General features: G+C 43.7%; 1 protein-coding gene across 1 annotated transcript; it reads right to left on the bottom strand.

Moving 5' to 3' along the window:
* Positions 1 to 12,569: 12,569 nt before the first annotated feature.
* LOC125545604 (chromodomain-helicase-DNA-binding protein 3-like) lies at positions 12,570 to 23,305 on the bottom strand. Its single transcript, XM_048709620.1, is given in 25 exon segments — positions 12,570 to 12,941; positions 12,943 to 13,627; positions 13,701 to 13,728; positions 13,815 to 13,935; positions 14,096 to 14,208; positions 14,311 to 14,406; positions 14,671 to 14,729; positions 15,669 to 15,823; positions 15,914 to 16,080; positions 16,650 to 16,738; positions 16,846 to 16,941; positions 16,944 to 17,037; positions 17,166 to 17,290; positions 17,925 to 18,307; positions 18,673 to 18,737; positions 18,945 to 19,226; positions 19,326 to 19,399; positions 19,970 to 20,027; positions 20,100 to 20,176; positions 20,686 to 20,790; positions 20,927 to 21,046; positions 21,147 to 21,263; positions 22,391 to 22,507; positions 22,633 to 22,671; positions 23,095 to 23,305. Coding segments are annotated over 25 exon segments (3,420 nt in total). The 5' UTR covers positions 23,210 to 23,305; the 3' UTR covers positions 12,570 to 12,901.
* Positions 23,306 to 24,180: the final 875 nt, after the last annotated feature.

Here is a 24,180-nt window from a genome sequence, read left to right as displayed (position 1 = left end):
TCCCTTCAAGAACTCAACACCACCGTGCACAGGCCCCACGGTGGGCGCCAACTGTCGTGTAATTGTCACGGCGGATGTCCTTAGTGTCAGGACTTAATCGTGAGGCCAACGCATCTATGTGGTAGCTTGAGAGGGGTTGAGCGGGACGAGAGACGCGAGGCTTTTACCCAGGTTCGACCCCTCACGGTGGAGGTAAAAGCCTACATCCTGCTTCATTGATATTGATGATGATGATCACGGTTACAAGAGTGCTCTATCTTGAGAGCTATTGTCTAAACCTAACTTGTCCAACTTGTGGAACCTGTGAATCTTGCCCCCTTTTGGGGAGCGCTGCCCCTCCTTATATATGTTGAAGGGGCGGCTTACATGTGGAGTCCTATTAGGATTAGGACTCGTCCATCTCTAATACAAACCGGGTATAAGTCCAGGTCTTAGCTCCTTGTAAGATAATGTTCCTCATGCCTTTCCTCTTAAACCGGCCCACCGTTAAACGTGAACCGACCTTCTGGACATTGGGCCTTGTCATCCGTCGATCCCGCACGCCGGATAACCAGTGAGTCATAATGACCAAGGTGGGTTGCTTGTAAACCGTCAGGTCAGGGCGGGTCGCTAGTAACTCGCCAAGTGTCAGCGGGGTCTTCAGATAAACCGCCAAGTTCGGCCGGGTTAACTTCCGGCCGGTTTACACCGCGGGGTATATCCCCGACATTAGCCCCCAAGTTTAGCTTGGATTTATTCATGGTAAACTTATACTGCAAAATAAACACAAGAACAAATTTGACAGGTTATGCTCCGGGTTAAGAATTTTTGTAAACCGGTACCTGATCATCCTTAAGTCCTTGTTATTTCCTCCTTCCGAGAAATCCGGGTCAAACAAGTTGCTGCTCAAGTTGCTGCTCAAGTGAAGAAACCCAAGTCTGGACCTAAGCCTGAAACTAAGTGCTTCTACTGCAAAGGGACTGGTCACTAGAAGCGGAACTACCCCAAGTACTTGGTGGTTAAGAAGGATGGCAAAGTGAACAAATCTATATTTGATATACATGTTATTGATGTGTACTTTACTAGTGTTTATAGCAACCCTTCGATATTTGATACTGGTTCAGTTGCTAAGAGTAGTAACTCAAAATGGGAGTTGCAAAATAAACAGAGACTAGTTAAGGGTGAAGTGAGGATGTGTGTTGGAAGTGGTTCCAAGATTGATATGATCATCATCGCACACTCCCTATACTTTCGGGATTAGTGTTGAACCTAAATAAATGTTATTTGGTGTTTGCGTTGAGCATAAATATGATTGGATCATGTTTATTGCAATACGGTTATTCATGTAAGTTAGAGAATAATTATTGTTCTGTTTACATGAATAAAACCTTCTATGGTCATACACCCAATGAAAATGGTTTGTTGGATCTCGATCGTGGTGATACACATTTTCATAATATTGAAGCCAAAAGATGCAAAGTTAATAATGATAGTGCAACTTATTTGTGGCACTACCGTTTAGGTCATATTGGTGTAAAGCGCATGAAGAAAATCCATGCTGATGGGCTTTTGGAATCACTTGATTATGAATCAGTTGATGATTGCGAACCATGCCTCATGGGCAAGATGACTAAGACCCCATTCTCCGGAACAATGGAGCGAGCAACAGATTTGTTGGAAATCATACATACTGATGTATGTGGTCCGATGAATATTGAGGCTCGCGACAGGTATCATTATTTTCTGATCTTCACAGATGATTTGAGCAGATATGAGTATATCTACTTTGTTGAAAATATGCCCTAGAGGCAATAATAAATTGGTTATTATTATATTTCCTTGTTCATGATAATCGTTTATTATCCATGCTAGAATTGTATTGATAGGAAACTCAGATACATGTGTGGATACATAGACAACACCATGTCCCTAGTAAGCCTCTAGTTGACTAGCTCGTTGATCAATAGATGGTTACGGTTTCCTGACCATGGACATTGGATGTCGTTGATAACGGGATCACATCATTAGGAGAATGATGTGATGGACAAGACCCAATCCTAAGCCTAGCACAAAGATCGTGTAGTTCGTATGCTAAAGCTTTTCTAATGTCAAGTATCATTTCCTTAGACCATGAGATTGTGCAACTCCCGGATACCGTAGGAGTGCTTTGGGTGTGCCAAACGTCACAACGTAACTGGGTGGCTATAAAGGTACACTACAGGTATCTCCGAAAGTATCTGTTGGGTTGGCACGAATCGAGACTGGGATTTGTCACTTCGTGTAAACGGAGAGGTATCTCTGGGCCCACTCGGTAGGACATCATCATAATGTGCACAATGTGACCAAGGAGTTGATCACGGGATGATGTGTTACGAAACGAGTAAAGAGACTTGCCGGTAACGAGATTGAACAAGGTATCGGGATACCGACGATCGAATCTCGGGCAAGTATCGTACCACTAGACAAAGGGAATTGTATACGGGATTGATCGAATCCTCGACATCGTGGTTCATCCGATGAGATCATCGTGGAACATGTGGGAACCAACATGGGTATCCAGATCTCGCTGTTGGTTATTAACCGGAGAACGTCTCGGTCATGTCTGCATGGTTCCCGAACCCGTAGGGTCTACACACTTAAGGTTCGATGACGCTAGGGTTATAAGGAATAGATATACGTGGTTACCGAATGTTGTTCGGAGTCTCGGATGATATCCCGGACGTCACGAGGAGTTCCGGAATGGTCCGGAGGTAAATATTTATATATGGGAAGTCCTGTTTTGGTCACCGGAAAGGTTTCGGGTTTTATCGGTAACGTACCGGGACCACCGGGAGGGTCCCGGGGGTCCACCAAGTGGGGCCACAAGCCCCGGAGGGCTGCATGGGCCAAGTGTGGGAGGGGACCAGCCCCAGGTGGGCTGGTGCGCCCCCCCACAAGGGCCCAAGGCGCCTAAGGGGAGGAGGGGGGGCAAACCCTAAGGGCAGATGGGCCTTAGGGCCCATGCCTGGTGCGCCTCCCTCTCCCCCTCCCCTGGCTGCCCCACCAGATGGGATCTGGGCTGGCCGCCGCCCCTAGGGTGGAACCCTAGGTGGGGGGCGCAGCCCCCTCCCTCTCCCCTATATATAGTTGAGGTCTTTGGGGCTGCCAACACATGAGTTTCTGACCTCTCCCTGGCGCAGCCCTACCTCTCTTTCTCCTCATATCTCGCGGTGCTTGGCGAAGCCCTGCTGGATCACCATGCTCCTCCACCACCACCACGCCGTTGTGCTGCTGCTGGATGGAGTCTTCCTCAACCTCTTCCTCTCTCCTTGCTGGATCAAGGCATGGGAGACATCACCGGGCTGTACGTGTGTTGAACGCGGAGGTCCCGTCCGTTCGGCACTAGGATCTCCGGTGATTTGGATCACGACGAGTACGACTCCTTCAACCCCGTTCTCTTGAACGCTTCCGCTTAGCGATCTACAAGGGTATGTAGATGCACTCTCCTTCCCCTCGTTGTTGGTTTCTCCATAGATAGATCTTGGTGACACGTAAGAAAATTTTGAATTTCTGCTACATTACCCAACATACTTGATGAAACACAAGTCTGAAACATTTGAAAAGTTCAAAAAATTTCAGAGTGAAGTGGAGAATCATCGTAACAAAATAAAAGTTTCTACGATATGATCGCAAAAGTAAAATATTTGAGTTACGAGTTTGGCCTTCAGTTAAAACAATGTGAAATAGTTTCACTACTCACGCCACCTGGAAAACCACAGTGTAATGGTGTGTCCGAACGTCGTAACCGTGCTTTATTAGATATGGTGCGATCTATGATGTATCTTACCGATTACCACTATCATTTTGGGGTTATGCATTAGAGACAACTACATTCACGTTAAATAGGGCACCATCTAAATCCGTTGAGACGACACCGTATGAACTGTGGTTTGGCGAGAAACCTAAGCTGTCGTTTCTTAAAGTTTGGGACTGCGATGCTTATGTGAAAAAGTTTCAACATGATAAGCTCAAACCCAAATCGGAGAAGTAAATCTTCATAGGATACCCAAAAGAAAATGTTGGGTACACCTTCTATCACAGATCCGAAGGCAAGTTATTCATTGCTGAGAATGGATCCTTTCTAGAGAAGGAGTTTCTCTCGAAAGAAGTGAGTGGGAGGAAAGTAGAACTTGATGAGGTAACTGTACCTGCTCCCTTATTGGAAAGTAGTTCAACACAGAAATCTGTTCCTGTGACTACTACACCAATTAGTGAGGAAGCTAATGATGATGATCATGTAACTTCAGATCAAGTTACTACCAAACCTCGTAGGTAAACCAGAGTGAGATCCGCACCAGAGTGGTACGGTAATCCTATTCTGGAGGTCATGTTACTTGACCATGACGAGCCTATGAACTATGAGGAAGCGATGATGAGCCCAGATTCCGCGAAATGGCTTGAGGCCATGAAATCTGAGATGAGATCCATGTATGAGAACAAAGTATGGACTTTGATTGACTTGCCCATTGATCGGCGAGCCATTGAGATTAAATGGATCTTCAAGAGGAAGATGGACGCTGATAGTAGTGTTACTATCTACAAAGCTAGAATTGTCGCAAAAAGGTTTTCGACAAGTGCAAGGTGTTGACTACGATGAGAGTTTCTCACTCGTATCTATGCTTAAGTTTGTCCGAATCATGTTAGCAATTGTCGCATTTTATGAAAACTGGCAAATGGATAAACAAAACTGCATTCCTTAATGAATTTATTAAAGAAGAGTTGTATATGATGCAACCAGAAGGTTTTGTCAATCCTAAAGGTACTAACAAAATATGCAAGCTCCAGCGATCCATCTATGCACTGGTGCAAGCATCTCGGAGTTGGAATATACGCTTTGATAAGTTGATCAAAGCATATAGTTTTATACAGACTTGCGGTGAAGCCTGTATTTACAAGAAAGTGAGTGGGAGCACTACAACATTTCTGATAAGTATATGTGAATGACATATTGTTGATCAGAGATAATGTAGAATTATTCTGTAAAGCATAAAGGAGTTTTTGAAAGGAGTTTTTTCAAAGAAAAACCTCGGTAAAGCTGCTTACATATTGAGCATCAAGAGATAGATCAAGACGCTTGATAAGTTTTTCAATGAGTACATACCTTGACAAGATTTTGAAGTAATTCAAAATGGAACAGTCAAAGAAAGAGTTCTTGCCTGTGTTACAAGGTGTGAAACTGAGTAAGACTCAAAGCCCGACCACGACAGAAGATATAAAGAGAATGAAAGTCATTCCCTATGCCTTGGCCATAGGTTCTATAAAGTATGCCATGCTGTGTACCAGATCTATTGTGTACCTCACCATAAGTTTGGCACGTGAGATGGAGTAGTTTTCAATGGTGAACAACACTGTGTTGATCATATCTACTATATGATTCACGCTCAACCTTTCGGTCTTAGTGTTCCAAGGCCATATCTGCATATGCTAGGCTCGTCAAGTTTAACCTGAGTATTCCGCGTGTGCAACTGTTTTGCACCCGTTGTATTTGAACGTAGAGCCTATCAAACCCGATCATCACGTGGTGTCTCAGCACGAAGAACTTTCACAACGGTGCATACTCAGGGAGAACACTTATACCTTGATAATTTAGTGAGAGATCATCTTATAATGCTACCATCAATCAAAGCAAGATAAGATGCATAAAAGATAAACATCACATGCAATCAATATAAGTGATATGATATGGCCATCATTGTGTGCTTGTGATCTTCATCTCCGAAGCACCGTCATGATCACCATTGTCACCGGCGCGACACTTTGATCTCCATCATAGCATCGTTGTCGTCTCGCCAACTTATGCTACTACGACTATCGCTGCCACTAAGTGATAAAGTAAAGCATTACAGGGCGATTGCATTGCATACAATAAAGCGACAACCATATAGCTCCTGCCAGTTGCCGATAACTCGGTTACAAAACATGATCATCTCATACAATAGCATCATGCCTTGACCATATCACATCACAACATGCCCTGCAAAAACAAGTTCGATGTCTTCTACTTTGTTGTTGCAAGTTTTACGTGGCTGCTACGGGCTGAGTAAGAACCGTTCTTACGTAGCATCAAAACCACAACGATAGTTCGTCAAGTTAGTGTTGTTTTAACCTTCTCAAGGACCGGGCATAGCCATACTCAGTTCAACTAAACTTGGAGAAACTGACACCTGCCAGCCACCTGTGTGCAAATCACGTCGGTAGAACCAGTCTCGTGTAAGCATACACGTAATGTCAGTCCGGGCCGCTTCATCCAACAATACCGCCGAACCAAAGTATGACATGCTGGTAAGCAGTATGACTTGTATCGCCCATAACTCACTTGTGTTCTACTCGTGCATATAACATCAATGCATAAAACCAGGCTCTGATACCACTGTTGGGTAACGTGGTAATTTCAAAAAATTCCTACGCACACGCAATATCATGGTGAAGCATAGCAACAAGAGGGGAGAGTGTGTCCACGTATCCTCGTAGACCGAAAGCGGAAGCGTTAGCACAACGCGGTTGATGTAGTTGTACGTATTCACGATCCGACCGATCAAGTACCGAACGTACGTCACCTCCGAGTTCAGCACACGTTTAGCTCGATGACGTCCCTCGAACTCCGATCCAGCCGAGCTTTGAGGGAGAGTTGTCAGCACGACGGTGTGGTGACGATGATGATGTTCTACCGATGCAGGGCTTCGCTTAAGCACCGCTACGATATCATTGAGGTGGACTATGGTGGAGGGGGGCACCGCACACGGCTAAAAGATCCAAGAGATCAATTGTTGTGTCTAGAGGTGCCCCCTTCCCCCGTATATAAAGGAGGGAGGGAGAGGCCGGCCCTAGAGGGGGCGTGCCAAGTGTGGGGAGTCCTACTAGGACTCCCAAGTCCTAGTAGGATTCCCCTTTCCTTTCCGGAGTAGGAGAGAAGGAAAGAGGGGGGAGGGAGAAGGAAAAAGGGGTTGCACCCCTTGTCCAATTCGGACCAGAGGGGGGCGCCTCCTTCCTTTTGGCCTCCCTCCTCTATTCCCGTATGGCCCAATAAGGCCCAATACTTCTCCCGGTGAATTCCCGTAACTCCCCGGTACTCCAATATATCGATCTTTATGTCTCAACCATTTCGAGACTCCTCGTCATGTCCCCGATCTCATCCGGGACTCCGAACTACCTTTGGTACATCAAAACACATAAACTCATAATATAACCGTCATCGAACTTTAAGCGTGCGGACCCTACGGGTTCGAGAACTATGTAGACATGACTGAGACACGTCTCCAGTCAATAACCAATAGCACAACCTGGATGCTCATATTGGCTCCTACATATTCTACAAAGATCTTTATCGGTCAAACCGCATAACAACATACGTTGTTCCCCTTTGTCATCGGTATGTTACTTGCCCAAGATTCGATCGTCGGTATCTCAATACCTAGTTCAATCTTGTTACCGGCAAGTCTCTTTACTCGTTCCATAATACATCATCCCGCAACTAACTCATTAGTTGCAATGCTTCAAGGCTTAAGTGATGTGTATTACCGAGTGGGCCTAGAGATACCTCTCCGACAATCGGAGTGACAAATCCTAATCTCGAAATATGCCAACCCAACAAGTACCTTCGAAGACACCTATAGAGCACCTTTATAATCACCTAGTTACGTTGTGATGTTTGGTAGCACACAAAGTGTTCCTTCGGTAAACGGGAGTTGCATAATCTCATAGTCATAGGAACATGTATAAGTCATGAAGAAAGTAATAGCAACAAACTAAACGATCAACTGTTAAGCTAACGGAATGGGTCAAGTCAATCACATCATTCTCCTAATGATGTGATCTCATTAATCAAATGACAGCTCTTTGTCTATGGCTAGGAAACATAACCATCTTTGATCAACGAGCTAGTCAAGTAGAGGCATACTAGTGACACTCTGTTTGTCTATGTATTCACACATGTATCATGTTTCCGGTTAATACAATTCTAGCATGAATAATAAACATTTATCATGATATAAGGAAATAAATAATAACTTCATTATTGCCTCTAGGGCATATTTCCTTCAGACTTCCCAAACCTTCACAAACTTGTTCACCGTCAATCCACAATGACTCTTGGATGCCCAAAACATGATGCCTAACCGTCTGGAAGATCACAGTCTTCAAGTGTAATAAGTCTTCAATTCACCCAAAACATAATATCTTCAATGATGCTCAATCACTTTGGGCTCTGGATGTTTGGGTTTTTCCTCGCAAAAAATCTCTTTCAAAGGCTTCGGAGGTGGGTTACTCTCAAACGACAAAAGTCGTGCAATATCTTGAAGCAGCCACCAACTTATGGTGGAAGGGGTGGCTATTTATAGCCAAAGGCAATGACATGATTTGACTGAAATGACCATGTGCCATCAATCAACTGACATGTGTCCCAGCGGTCGGATTTCAAATATACGCGGCAACATTACTTGGGCTACAAGCAATGTTGACTCATCCAACTCCAGAAGAGATTTTTCTCTCATTGTCTTCAGAAGAAGACCTAGGGGTTTTGGTTGAGCAAACACTTCAACAACTGTCTTCGTATTACCTCGACCCCACTTAATAGTACGGTGGTTCCCATGACTCAATAAACAGAAAATGAAAAAAACAAATCAGCTAAATCTTCATGTTCCATTGTCTTCAATCATTATCTTCATAGGTCACCAATGGTTTCAATGTCTTAAGAAATTTTTAAGGGTCGTCTTCGACAGCTAAACCGAATCTCCAGGGACTTCTATCTGTGTTATCCTGTGTATCTCACAAACACATTAGTCCCTCAACCAAGTTCGTCGTCAATACTCTAAAACCAACAAATGGGGTGGCACTAAATGCACTTACAAGAACAAATATGGCATATTACAAACTACACCAGCAAGCGCAAAAGAGAGCTCTCCTAGACGTTCACATCGAAGGTGTCGTCATGCTTCCCGCACTTGATCACCACTTCAATGCCGTCGTTGTTGAAGACGATCACCTTCATGGTGTCGGGAGTCAGGAGTTTGAAGGTGACCATGTACTCGATCCTGATCTGGAGGAAAACGGTGAAGGGGGCCCAACCCTGATCATTGTGTGACCCTGTTATTCATCAGCGGTACCGTAACCCTCCATGCACAACTTGTGTTCATCTTCAGCTTGAACTCCTGAGGCACAGTCGGGAAGTGCTTCGTGAAGTCTAGAGGCATAGGAAGGCACTCCAGCTTTGGGGCAAGGATCACCTTCTAGAAGTGAGTTGGCCCTGCCTCCTCATGGTAGTGCCCATAGTTTCGGCACTTGCCGCTGGGGGGTTCCTCCACCAACATGTCCTCAGCCATGGATGGCACGTCCTCCAAGGCCGGCACCACCTCCTTACCCTTGTTCTCCATCTCGATCCGCATTATGAACAACACAAAGTTCAAAGTTTGATCAGAATTAAATCCTACCATTCAACGCCCCTATATTTACCCACCCAAACACTCTACTACTTACCCACCACCACACTTAATTAACCCTCAAGGTCTCTCACTCTCACACCTCTTCCACCTCTCCATCACCATGAATCCCATCCCCAACCCATTCCCTTGGGGCATTGGTTGGAGAGCTTTCTTCCTAGGGGTGCTCGCACCAAGTTCGAGAACACCATGGAAGTGTGCTCGAACTTCACAAGCATCAAGGACATGCACAAGGAGGCTAACGTTTTGGTCAAGAAGGCGATGATGGAGAAGTTGAATACGTTGATTCATGACCTAGTGAAGAGTGCTATGCGGTGGACATCTTGCTTTGGGCCATGAATCAGGCTAACTCCGGCAACGTTGGTCGGAGAGCAAGATGGGCCAAGTACAGGGGGTAAAAAGCTCCTCAAGACTAGTGTGCCACGGCGTTCTGGGCTAAGACAGAGGTGGCGCCGGAGGTCATCGCTCCAGAGCTGGAGGAGGAAGATGGAGCGGTGGAGGTGGTGGTCAGGGCCCCGGAGCCAGGCCACCATAGTATGTCAATCGATCTGGACGATGACGAGGATGGCGAGAGGGTGCATGCTATGGTCGAGCCAGGAGAGAACTACAAGGCCAAGGGGGACGCTGCTCCAAGCACCTCCAGGGCCGTTGCGGCTAGGATTTACCGCTACTATGTAAGATTAACCCCAAATCCCCATTCCCCTTGTAGTCAATCCTGGTTGGAACCCTAAAATCCATCACTACTTAGTACTCGTGAAGAAGTGTTGATCAATACTATGGCTATTTATCCCGATTCCCGATTCCCCATTCCCCTAGAACGCAGGTCGAACCTAAACGCGGACCGGATACAAAAATCATAAGCTAGAAGGTGAAAATAGGGCTTATCGCCTTTGACGAAGTGCTACGGGAGATGTTGGTGATGCCCGTGATGGAGGTCGGTGGTCGTCTTGCTGTTCTCCGATCCACTGACCATCGCTGCCGGTGTGAAGGTGGGGGAATGGAGAGAGCGCGGTGAGGGTAATTATTGCTAGTGTTGTAGGAAACATCGTGACGTCTCAAAACGTGTCTCCCCACGTCCAACAGTCGCCGCCCGCGTGCATATCGCGAGCCTGGCTATGGAAAAACTTTTGATTCGGCGGTTCCCATCTGGCCTGGCCCCAAGGTGCTTTAAGCTTTGTGCAGTGCAGGCCAAACAGTGAATGCAGGTAACCAAACACCCCATTTTTTTCCTGCGCGGGCCTGGTTGGTCCTCATGCGGGTAACCAAAGACATCCCAAGTTGCAACATTGAGCAAAGCAATGAAATGATTACCCGTAGAGCAACAAGAAGCAAAACTTATGGGTTCTTCTGATGACGCGCCCCTTGGTCACCTTATTTGCAATTGTGCATACACACAACACAATACATGTCGGCGGTTTTCTGAATGGCATGCCATTGATAGAGTACCGAGTTCGCACCGCAATCATGGTTCACTTTCACATTGTAGGGCATGTAGTGCTTGTGCTCATTGAACCAAACATGCATGTACAAGTTGGCAAAATGTCACGGCAGTTTGCTTCATGCCTTGAAACTCCACACTTATGCCCAACCATGCCTCGCACACCAAGTGGTCATCTTGGTAAGCTATCAACAAAAAATTGCAACCATGCCTCACACAACAGATCACCCTCCCCCTTCCACCGAGTACATTGCCACTGTGTTTGTTTCAAAGTAAACAATGATAACATCAAGAATATTAGAAACGACATTTGACTGAACACTTGCCGGGCGTAGTGTCTGCCATGGCCGACATCCACAAAGGGCGGAGGATACCTGGGCTGCGGCCCGATCCGGGGTGGAACGGCGGCTTAGTCCAAGGTGGGCAAGTGCGTAGGTGGGGTGGGGAAGGTCCGGCAAGGCTTGAACTGTGGCCGGGGTGGTACAACGGTGGCGGCAGTCTATGAGGGTGCAGATACGGAGCACATGGGGAGGGACGGAGTGGGGGTGAAAAAGGCTCCGGATAGGGTATTTTGGTTGGCCGGGGGTATCGGAATCCGACGTGATGAATATCCTGACTCCCCCAAACCTCCCTAGGTTTGGTTCTGATTTGTGGGATTTCGGACGTAAGTCCAAACAATTTTGATGATCATCGTTGGATGGTAAAAATGTCCAGGCTACCAGATCCGAATATTTGGAGACTATTTAATTATCCGCATTGGTGTCTGCATTGGACTAACGACGCTCACTACTTCATAAATCTTGGTACAACACTGTCAAGGTCTTGGGGGTTGAACTGGCGTCGTGGAGGGGACTACAACACCCGCCGAGGTGTTGACAAATCAGAAGAGACCATTGTTGAAATAGATTTCGCCTCCCATTATAAATGAAGCCACAATGCCAAACAATACAAGGCAGTGGTGAATCTCTTCTACAAGCAGATCAAGGAATGAACCGAATAGGGTAAACCGCATTGAAAAAAAACACGAGTCCACTACAAATGGCAAGGCCTCGCTGTCGGGCATGAGCCTGAAGACGACGCCGACCTAAGGCACATGAGCTCAACACGACATCTCAAAATTGAGTAACAGCAAAGCATCGCCGCCGCCGAACCCAAAGGGACAGACATTGGTCCTGGTGGGTCGCCTCTGCTCCAGTTGCCCTCTTTTCACAAGCCTTATGCATAAGGTCCTTGCATGGCCAGATCCATGGCGAGACCACCAGTCCGGGAAGGACTTCATGCCCACCGTTTGGTGGATTTGGAGGTATAGAAATGCCGCAGTCTTCAGCATCACACAATCCATCATCATGAGTTTACTTCAACAAACGCCCGGAATTTGCTCCTTAGAAAGTTGGGAGTTGTAGATTGGGAGTATTAGCCATGTCAGCAATGCATGGAGACAACTTCTGCATTTCCTCATCAGGAGAGAAAAATGTGCAAATGCCAGGTGTTACCAGACAGTATCAGGAACCATAATTCTTATAACAAGGTAATATATACTCCCTCCGTTCTAAATTACTCGTCACAGAAATGAATGTATCTAAAACTAAAATACATCTAGACACATCCATACCCGCGCCAAGTAATTCAGAACGGAGGGAGTAGATGCCATCACTCATAATTCTTACGTACTAGCTATATATCAACAACCATAATAAATAAGGTAATAAAGGTGTCATCACTCGTCAGTTCTCACCATACATGGGCAGATGCCCCAAAAGTCGGCATATAAATCAGCCACATAATTCTACTTACGCAGTTATATAGATAATCCTATACAAAAGGAATGGACGACTAGCCTGAGTTTCTGCATCAACTGTCAGGTGCTACAACAGACTTAACCTCTTCGGTTTCATCATCCTAGGAAGAGCCGCCAGACTCTGACTCTGAGGAAGAGCTACCGGACTCCAAGGAAGAGCTGCCGGACGCTTGAGACTTCACGCCTGCTACAATAGGCTTAACCTCTTCCGTTTCATCTGAGGAAGAGCTGCCGGACTCTGACTCTGAGGAAGAGGGGCTGGAACGGGAGCTACTTCTGGCTTCACAACGCTCACTGTTTCAGCTTCCATGTCTACTTCAGTTCTAGCGCGTGCTACTTCAGGAATTTCTTCATCTGTTTCATCATCAGAGGAAGAGCTACTGGACTCGGAGGAAGCCTCTGGAGCGTACATGTCATCACTGTCTTCATTGTCCGTCTCCTCGAAATACTTCACGAGGTTCCTCTGCCTTCTCCCGCGGCCAAGATCCACCTTGGGAGTGGCAGGCTTGAATACTTTTAAATCGTCAACCTTGGGGGAGGGAGGTACTACGTCCTCGGAACCATGAGGAAAGCTCTCGATGCCGCCAAGATAGCCGTTGCACTCTGAAGTGCACATCTCATCGCTCGAAGGATCTAGCTTGAGGAGATTCTCAATGGCCTCGTCGTCATAATGGATTGATACAGCTTTAATCTCCTTTTTGTCCTGAATTATCTTGGCTCCATGTAGTAGAATGGACTTCAGCTCATCTGCACTTGGCGGCTTCTTGGAAGAGTTCATTAAAATATTTTCAATGGCCAACTTCTGCTTAGACTTCTGCAATATCTTCGCTTCAACAGAACATTTTGTAATAAGCTGGTAAACAACCACCGGTCGGGTCTGGCCAATCCGGTGAGCCCTGGACTGTGCTTGCAAGTCCATAAATGGATTGAAGTCTGGATCTGAACACACAAAGGAAAAATAAGTGCCAAGAGGATTTAAGGTGAATGAAGCAGATAACTAAAAACCACTCACCATATATAATTACTCTATCAGCACCAGGCTGCCATAATAGTGAATAATGTTAGTCCAGTTCCATAAAGTGGAAGAAATAAAAACAGATGAGGCTGTGAGTATTAGAATTCATACCAGGTCAATACCTATACCACCAGCACGAGTTGACATCAAGAAAATAAATGTTTCACTTTCAGTGTTGTTGTATTCTTTTATGCTCTCCTGCCTCTCAGAGAGTGCTGTCTATCCATCAATGCTGCACGCCAACACAGATATATTAAGTCAAAAGAAGAAAGAGAAAAAATGTCAGCTATACTCTGAAACGACTGAAGAAATATTGAGCATCACTGTAGGATAGGATAAATGGAACCATATATCCATCAGAAGATTGAATAGGTCTGATTAATGAAACATACCGTGCATATGTGTATCCCAGGAAAGAAAGGAAGTCCTCAAGAATATCAAGCATCTTCGTCATCTGGGAGAAAATCAATACACGGTTCCCTCTCTCTTTCAATTTTGGGAGCAACTGCAGATTAAGAATTGACGATTATTACATCCAAGAACAAAACATATGGAACAAATAAGCGAGCAACGCTAGATAGGATGCAGTAGTAGTAGGTCAAGGCACCTTCTGTAAGAGTTGAAGTTTCCCTGATGCAGAAACTAGTGATTGGAGAACATCTTCTCCTGCATGTTGTTTAACATCCGATCCTGTAAACAAATACTGGAGAAGGTGAAACAAATTAGCAGGAGAAGCGAGACTTGAAGTTAAAATCTATTAGTTTGCATCAAAACATACTACAGAATGCAGAATTCAAATGCATGACACACTGCACTAAATATGTTATATCGCCACCTCACACAAATCTTTGTCAAAATGTTCCTTATCATAAAATATCAAGACACATGGAATTCCACAAGTTTATGGCAAGAAAGATTCAAGGGAAGTAGATGTAGCCTTCAACAACTAAATGGATGCAAAATCTACCGGATGATTGCAGCATTTTCGCAGTTCCATTAGTACGTTGTTCAGAGAACGCTTCCTACCTGAAAAGGTGCACACAAATCTGTCAGCCCCAATGTAAATACTACTTGGCTAGCACAAGTACATAAGCCCAATTATAAGAACATTCTGTGAAGTTAGATAACTTGGTTCCCACCACTCAGAGATACTCCATGAGAAAATGGTAATACAGATAATACTTCAAGGCAAGCAAGTTCCACAAGTCAAAAATGCTGTCGGTGAGTGCCCTGAAATTTGTTCTTTGCCATTGTAATTTGCTGATCAGAAAATCTAAGCTTGAAGTGTATGTGCCATTTAAGTTTAGGCATAGATCAATCCAAGTATAGTTGGTGAGCTTCCAAGATTTTCGTGGGATGACCCCATTTTTCTAGTAGTGTTGCAATTAAGTGACTGGTGGTAAAAGCACGTACCACTAGAAGGCCATGCTAAATTGAAGGCCTAAAGAAGTTGCATTGGACAGATATCACTCGCTTTGCAAAAAATGCTCTCCTATATTTAAACTTCCCACGCATAATGCCATAATGTTAGCACAAACCAGCCACCTGGAGGCATTGCAACACCTGCGTATTTTACAGGTGGAGGCTGGACTACAAGTCGTCGACAGAGACAAACTTATGGCGGCTTCACTAGCACTAGGGATCACAGGAAGTGACTGTTGCATGCTAGACACCCAGAACTGACTAGCCAGGTTTTGCTGTTCTGTAGCCTAGTTTTTGCTTTCTTGTAGCCCTGTTTTTGTTGCTATAAGTTCTCTTTTGATTGTTTGTCGCTGACACTAGTGGCATTGTACTAAACAACTTCTCCGAGTGTTCTCTAATACAAAGTGGCACACATTTATATGCATGGTCGAGAATAACATTAGCAGAAACCAGCTTTATCAAGAGAATTTGATGCAGATTAAGACAAACTAGAAAAGTACATATAAACTAACGATAAATGCAAGTGAAAACTCTTTGACTGACCATCCTGAATAGCACTGTTCAACTTTGAGTAGTTCTTCTCTAGAATATTAATGTAAAGATCTCTCTGAGAATCTGTAAGTGCACACGGAACTTCTACCCACTTCTTTGTTGGCATAGAATCTTTTAGCACATCAGCTTTCAATCTCCTCAACATCCTAGCAAACCAAACATGAAAGAACTAAGAGCCACATCCAAGTTATGAAATAAACAAAGTATATAACTTCATCATTAGACAGAAAAATCACCTAGGCTTTAAAATCTCAGGAATGCGGGCGATTTTTTCATCTATTGTCAGACCACGCTCAGATTCAATTGGTGAGAACAACAGATCATCCTTTGGGTCAGAGAACTCATTTGGATCAATATAATGAAGCAATGAAAACAACTCCAGGACGTTATTTTGGAATGGTCCCTGTACGGCGAAGAGAAAGAGGAACAAGGTCCAACCACATGATCAGATCATTCCAGAAAAGGGCAATTAAAATGCATTTCAATGAGAAGTACTATAAGCTATATATGCCTCAAATAACATTTTATTTGGTCTATGGAATCATAGGACTGGGGAATAACTTTATAAAGCTTACTATTTAAGATAACTATTCCGAAATGCCTACGGGCTGTGTGGAGTTGAAATATTTGCTCCTAAACAACTACAGTAGGCAAATGATTCATTCCCTCAAAAGTCTATAGACCTCTTTCTGATGAAATTTTTTGACAGAGCTCTTTCTAAAAACAAGGAAGTCAATGGTACCAAGCTGGTATGCACACATCCAAATCAATGATATCACAAAATATGAGTGAGCCCTTATGGTACACAATATACATCACGGCTAAAGTACAAACTTCCAAGGATCTGAGGTAAACAGGGTGTAATAGTTTGCATGACACAGATGGAATTCCCAGAATTAGACCAGATGGGACAAATCATTACTTCTCAAATTAGGCAAAAGTACACCTAGGGCTAGGGTATGGAAGACTTACTGTAAGTAGCAACCGGAAATCTGAGCTATATTTCAATAGGCAGGATGCAAGATTACAATCAAGCGTCTTCAATCTGTGAGCCTCATCAACTGAAGCGAAAGGGAGGTGATGTACGACAGCAGAAATGTTAACTTTCAGGCTAATAACAGAGACAAATTAAGACTAGATAACCTCGATGCAGCTAAAAAAAACTTACTGACAATCGTTGACCACTTAATCTTTTTTAGAACTGCTTTATCAATTTGGACAATCTCATAACTTGTCACTAGAGCATCAAACAGAGTCTTCCTTTGGAAGAGTACAGTTCATGAGCTTGAATACACTTTCTGGAGTCCTTATCTCCTTGGTAAACAACAATACTAAGATCATGTGCCCAGCGATCAAATTCCTAATACAGAGAACATGCATCCAGAAATTACATTTGACACAGTATGAAGAGTTAAGGACAATGATTTGAGCTCCTTCACTACAAACGTTCAGGATACTATGGCAGAAGATCATGAAGGTTATACAAACCTTTTCCCATTGCAGTAGGATGCTCTTGGGAACAATGACCAATGCAGGAGATGTGGTCAGACTTCCTTTGATTATGCGGTTGAGAAAGCAAACAACTTGGACAGTTTTGCCAAGACCCATTTCATCTAAAAATAGAAAAAGAAAAGGAAAAATTTCCGTTATTGTCTTTACAATATAAATGAGAAAAGAACAATCAAGAATTACGCCAAGAAGCTTCTTCCAAGACATATGCATGCAGTAATTCACAAGTAACACCCTACATCGATGTCTTTGGTAAGAAAAGTAAAAGTATCTCTTCAGACCGGGTTATTACAGAAGGAACCAAAGTTAATACTGCCTCCGTCCGGAATTAGTTGATGCTCAAACTGATGAATCAGATACATCCGTTTGAGTGTCAACTAATTCCGGATGGACAGAGTGCCAGATTCCATCGCGATAAATTTGTACTCCCTCTGTCCCAAAATTCTTGTCTTAGATTTGTCTAAGTACGGATGTATCAAGTCATGTTTTAGTATTAGGTACATCCGTATCTACACAAATCTAAGACAAGAATTTTGAGACGGAGGCAGTACATAATAATCATTGTACATAAAAACTCCGTATGTATTAAAATGCATTAAGATGCAAAACTTTTGTTATCTCAAAAAAATATGTAAGAAGCCCTTGCAACAATATTTGAATAATACTTGGGTCATATATACTGAAATAATAGTATAACATACAATGCGTCGATTTTGACTTTACAGTTCATGAACATACCAGCAAGAATAACGCTCCTCCTAGATTTGAAATTGTCAAGAATCCATTGTAACCCCTGAACCTGGTAATTGTATAGTACATTTTCTGGGACCATCACATCAATGTTCATCGGGCTTCGTACAGTATTTTTATGCCTTTGGACAAGCATAGAAACAGCTGATGGCACGCCTTCCGTGAAATACGACTCCCATGTGGCATCACAATAGTCAAGTCCTTTCCATTTCACGAGGAACTCGTGTCCCTCAAAATCTTCATTATTATCAAAACTAGCCAGGACGTCACATAAACCATCATAACCAAACTTCCGGCGGCATGCAATGGCACGATCTACTTCAAGCCATTCAGGTTTCCTTTGATCCTCCGAGTATGCCTCTTTAGGTAAGCTGTTGCAATAAGTTTGTATAATCATAAGAAAGAATATGAGAGAGCATTCAAAAGAAGTGGTACCAGTTAAGAACACAGGGCAATTTTTTTTTAAATGGCAAGTGTGAGTTCATTACAGTTCGTTATTCATTCAGGTCTTATAGAGTAACCAGAAGGAGAAAACAAATCAGTAGATAGCAGACTTAAACTGCATGTAAAAGGAATACTTGTTTGACTGTTCAAAGATTACATAGATACATAGTTCATAACACGTCAATGAAGAAAACTTTGCCTACATGGACCAACTAGATAATTGGCATCAAAAGGACAGCTTCAGATCTGACGAAAGAATAATAGCAGCAATTATAGAAGGCAAGGGGCTTACGTATTCTTGCTTATGTAGGTTCGTGCTCGTTGAGGCTCAAAAACACGAAGCCAATCAAGTGGAACCTAGAGCATGTAAAATCCAGATGTTCAGTAAAATAATTACAAATTTCACATTGATTGTACTGACATCACATAGACGAAAACCATTCTAACAAAGGAAATATATGTAGCTAACGAGACATGCCGATACATAAGTATGTGGCAATAGGGGCCGACAGCAATGCCAAGGCAGCTACAATAAACAAGAATGTGGCAAGGAGAAAAACAAACCCAGCAGTCGTGATGATGAGAAAGTGATTGCCATTTCACGAGCATTTGATACTGGAAATCTGACTCCTGAAGAATTACCCGTCTGCAACCAACAAGTGTTTGGACCTTTTTTAAGGCATATACTTCCGTCCCCTTAGCCAAGGATGCTTGGTCGATTTTGCAGAGAGGACATTCCAAAGTGCCTCTACTATCCTGCATCAGAGGACTAAGACAGAAGGTGTGGAAGCTACGAGAACAGCTTGTGTTCTGGCACTGGATCAGAAGACAGCTGCCGGCTCCACTCTGTGCACAAAAAAATCACATAAGATTGACGGATACAAGGTGATGAAAAAAAACAGCTCAAGCAAACCTTACAAAATTCCTCACAGAAATAACATATACCTTACATATTGAGCAAGTAGGTCCACTAGAAGCGCTTTTGCAAAGTTTTACAGTGCTACGCAATAGCTCATCATCTGGTACAAAACAGAAAGTTCATGTTATATTAACCTCGCAACAAGCACACAGGTACCCGACAGGTCATTAAAAGGCAGAAAAAATGCATGAACGTGAGTCTGCACTGTCACAGCGGCAAGCTACAGCAAGCATAATTAAGTTGGTATGGCTGCAACATCCACTGTTTAGTTTTCACTGGAGAACATTAATTCATGAATGGTACATGCATATACAGACACATATAGTAATAGTTATACAAGAGTTTTAGAAATTTCAGTGATGAGTTGGCTGTCAAGTACCAACTGTGCATTTACTGGTGGCGCAGTGTAGGTCCTATATGACTCTACTGTTGTCAATATGTCCGATTTTTTTATCTTTTGTCAGTTTGTAAGTGTTTGGCTTTGTGCATCTTAGTTATGCAGAGGTTGGGTGTTGCTCATCATGCTTTGTATCCGCTTGATACTACGTTTTGAGTTAATAAAAATGCCCTTTATAAAAAAGATACTAATTGTGCATAATATTGGCACCGTAAAACCCACCGCAAGGGCAATAAACTGACGGTTTTCAACAAATCAATAACTTATTTATACCTGATCCTGAAGATTTAGACGTTGGCAACATGCACAGAGAAGCTTTAGTGCAATTCTCCTAAAAATGAACAGGAAAGATTTATTACTTCATGAAGAGCAGGAGTTAACAGACTATTTTTTGTGAATTTACATCTGAAACATGATCAGCCTTCTGTTTCTGCTGTAGGCGCTTTGACATTCTTCTGCATGGAATTGCCTTCCTATGATCTGTGGTGATTTCAAAAGTAAAATTTAATGTTGGAGAAAATTTTGTATGGCACATGATCACCTAATTGGCACAGAATAAATACAAATTACTATATGGGTGCACAGAATAAATACAAATTACATGATTTGAAAAGATGTGGTAGTGCTTAATCCACTATGTGGGTGTGTTCATAAGAACTTAAGTCTAATCAAGAGGGGGCATCTGATCAAATGATATGGGAAGTAAGTGAAGGTTACAAGTTTGAGCGAATTCAAAACCAAATCATGAAATTTATTGTGCAATGAAACAAAGACAATAAGCAAGCATGGTCCTCCATCGTATCATCTTATAAGGATCCTTGGTTATCCGACTTAGTTTTTTCAAAAGAAGAGAAATGCTTCCAAAAGGCTGCTCAATTTACTCCAGAAAAATGCATATGGAGAGTTTATGAAGCAAAACACACAGAAAAGGGAGAATCATGGTAACAAAATGTAAACAAAAATATTGATCACAAAGTATGCCCACTTACTATCTACAGTGTCACTATCAGAATCGCCGTTGTATGCATCTTTGCTAGTTCCCATTCTGTGCCAAAGACGCTTTGACCTTCGCTGGGGGGGCAAGTGATCATCATCTGCACAATGCAAACTTTAAATTATTTGCCACAGAACAATGGTTATATGGCTGTATCATTTTGTAGGGAGTATTTTGGTTGGTTAAGACAACATTTTGACAAATTTAGCACACAAAAAGTTAACACTTGAGCATACCATCATCAGAGCTGCTCCGCGATATATATTTGTCTTCATTCCATTCACCACTGAAATACTCGGATGTAAATCTCTTTCTGAGGTGGTTTGGCCTCCTTCGTCGAACCAACATTTTGGACTCTGACACACCATTTGGAATTTACATATCAAGACATACATGACAACTTCACTCTAATTCATACATCTTCAAGCTACAAAACTGAAAGCAACTCACTCTTACCATCCTCACTGTTCACAAATACATCATGCTGACTCTCCCTGCTACTCAATTCTTGCTTTTCAGTTCGTTCTCTCTGTAGGCGTTTGGACCTTCTACATGGAGGCGACAGTTGCCCACCTGCAGTGAAATAAGTTCAAACTAATATCGTGAGTCAAAATTGTAAAACAAATTGTAACCTTGTAATACATGTGAAACACCATTTCGAATTAACAAAAAGAAGGCATATGTAACAACTTCACTCTAATTTATACATTTTTAAGTTTCAGAACTGTAAATAGCTCACTCTCTTACCATCCTCGCTGTTTGCAAATACATCTAGCTATGTGTAATTATGATAAATATCTTATCTTATTAAAAATAGATTAAAGAAGTTTACAGTCACTTCAAGAGGCTAGAAAGTCTCTGCGTTAATAGGCAAAAAGAAGATCTTGGCTGCAGATTTTGGTGGGTTAAAATTTATAATGATGCAAAAATAAACAAATCTGGATAAGAATTGCTGCAGTTGCATAGAAAATTTAACTCCGTTTATGTATGTAGGCACATAATTCTACCAAATTATACATCAGTGAATCGAATGTCACTTGCAACAGAAATGCAAACATATGAAAAAGATTCAGCCTGTATTTGGGCATGTACAGGTGCAGCTGGTGCACAGGGGCCCGAAAATCTTGGAGGCCCCAATTTTTTCTTGACTAGTGGAAATACTACTTACTATTTTTAACTGAACAATTAATGAGCTATAAAAATACAAACTAGCAAAGCTTCGACATTAAAAGATCAAATAACTTGATGAGAAATATCTCATGTTAGATATAGTTTCTCCACCTCACATGTCTCTTTTACCCTACTTAAAACTCCCAATCCAGCCCATCAAGGAATAAATTAATCGCATAAACCTAACTCTAGGTGTTCCCTCTGCCAATGAATAGTGTAAAGAAGCCATATTGCTCTAATCTTAGAACCATGATGCTGGAAGGATGGGACATTTCATCCTCATGTGCCACTGCCTCGTGCTAAAAGGACGGCACATTTCAGTTAATAGTTCCAAGATGAACCTTTTGGCAGGTTATAATTTGTTGACAGAAAATGTGCAGTGGTAATAAGTAAAACCAATGTTTTCATTATTTCTACATTCATGGTCTAATTTTTAGTCTCGCACTGGGTCCCCATTAATTTCTCACACACTAGGGACATTTAACAAAATAACTCAAAAGAGATATGAGTGTTCCTCCCAACACTCGTACCTTCACCATTGCTCGGCATGACATCAGCAGCCTGCACCTCGTCCTCATGCAACTCAGAAGTTGCAGCACCACCGGCGGCTGTTCGCTTCCTGAGACGCCCGAGGTTCTTTGCGGAAACTACGATGCAGTCATCAGTTGTAAACAGAAACAGGGAGTTAGTTGATGTATAGAACGTGAATGGGGCTTCGTGTTCGCGCCTCAAGAGACGATCGATCAGGAGAGATTTGAACTTCTAGTCACACCTTCCGGTGGTTTTGTCTGCGTTGCTGACTTCACCTCATCTGTAAAATAAAATTGCAAAAAGAAAGTGATAATCCGAACGAAATTTCGCATCTGACACAGTGATCAACAGTTCGACGCTGCAAACTGACCGAAGAAAAAGATGTTGTCCCACAAAAAAAAGCGAAGAAAAATCCAACTCACAAGATTGGGGGGCAATTTGTTTCGGATCGGGAAAAATACCAATCGATGCGCTCTCGAAAACGAAATCGACCGGTGCGCGCATATGCATGGCAAATGCCGGTCATTTCCAACCCCGACCAAACGAGTTACTCGGAAGCTCGCCTAAAGTTCCGACCAACAACCTACAGCTACGTGAATCCGGCGAAACCTCAAGCTAAAATCGCCTGGACGCCCGATCTAAACCGAAATGCAGGAGAAATAAAAAGGCAAGAGTTCACGCACATGCGCCCCGTATCACTCACCATCGCTGAGTTCGATGACCTGGACGTCGGCGGCGCGCTCGTCCGGCGGCGGCCGAGCGGCGGCGGCGCCGCCTCCCCGCCGCACTTTCCCCGTCCCGCGCCTCCCCCCTCTCATCGGCGCCGATCGGCCGGGGTTCGCCGCCGCGCCGGCGTGTGGGGCTAGGCCGGTAGGGTTTTCTTCCCGGGTTCGAAGCGACGGCGGCTAGGAGGACTACTGGGATGTGTGTTGCGAATGGGGTGGGGGTGGGGCGTGGGTTTAGTAGCTCGCGCGCGGGTTGGGGGAGAGCACTGGCGGGAAGTTCCATGGCGCTGGTTTCGTAGGTGGAGCCGGTGTTCGAGGCTGGGGAGCGGCATGTGGGTCCCGTGTGGTGGGCTGGCTGTGGTTACCTGTGCGACGGGTCCATGGAGTTGGTTCATGGGCGGGAAGCAGAGGCGGCGCGGGCGACGTGCGAGCGGGGAGGAGACATTAATTGGGTGCGTGCGGAGATTTTCTGCGGCCAGTTGCGCTGTTTCTACTCTGGGAGATGGGAGATTTCTCGGTTGTCGTATGGGAGAAGATATCCGTGCGGATTGTGCGGCGTCCCCAAAATTAACATGTTCGTGTTGTGGTTTTGATAAGATCTTTTGTGGAGATGTTTGAATGTACTACTGGAAAATGTGACAAATTAATGTGGTTGGGTAAAGCAAAAGAGTGCATCACGTCATCATTTTTTGGTCTACTAAATAAACTTTAACTCGACATGTGTTATGATTATATACGAAAAAAAATCATTCCCAAACCTATATCATGTCCGCTCACCAAAAACATCTCGCGACACATCCCGTGCGTGGACATTCTGCTCACCTCACATCTTCTCCTGAGTACTCTCTTCTCTTTATCGTTCTGCCACCGGTGACAGCATCAACTTCTTCACGTGTCTCTTCGTCCGTTTGTCTCTTCTTCCAAGGGAAAAACGACTAGGGTTCCTGCCTTCTGTCGGCAACGCCGTCGATGTGCCTCGTCTCCTGTGGCCTTAGGGTCATGGGACGCGGTGGATCCCGGCCCGTACTGGCGGGAAGGCTCCGTTTTTAGGTGTTTCTTTGAAT

This window comes from Triticum urartu, chromosome 3 (assembly GCF_003073215.2).
Source record: "Triticum urartu cultivar G1812 chromosome 3, Tu2.1, whole genome shotgun sequence".
NCBI classification, from domain to species: Eukaryota; Viridiplantae; Streptophyta; class Magnoliopsida; order Poales; family Poaceae; genus Triticum; species Triticum urartu.
The sequence above is the reverse complement of the archived record's forward strand: the minus strand, read 5'-3'. Positions and strand labels throughout refer to the sequence as shown.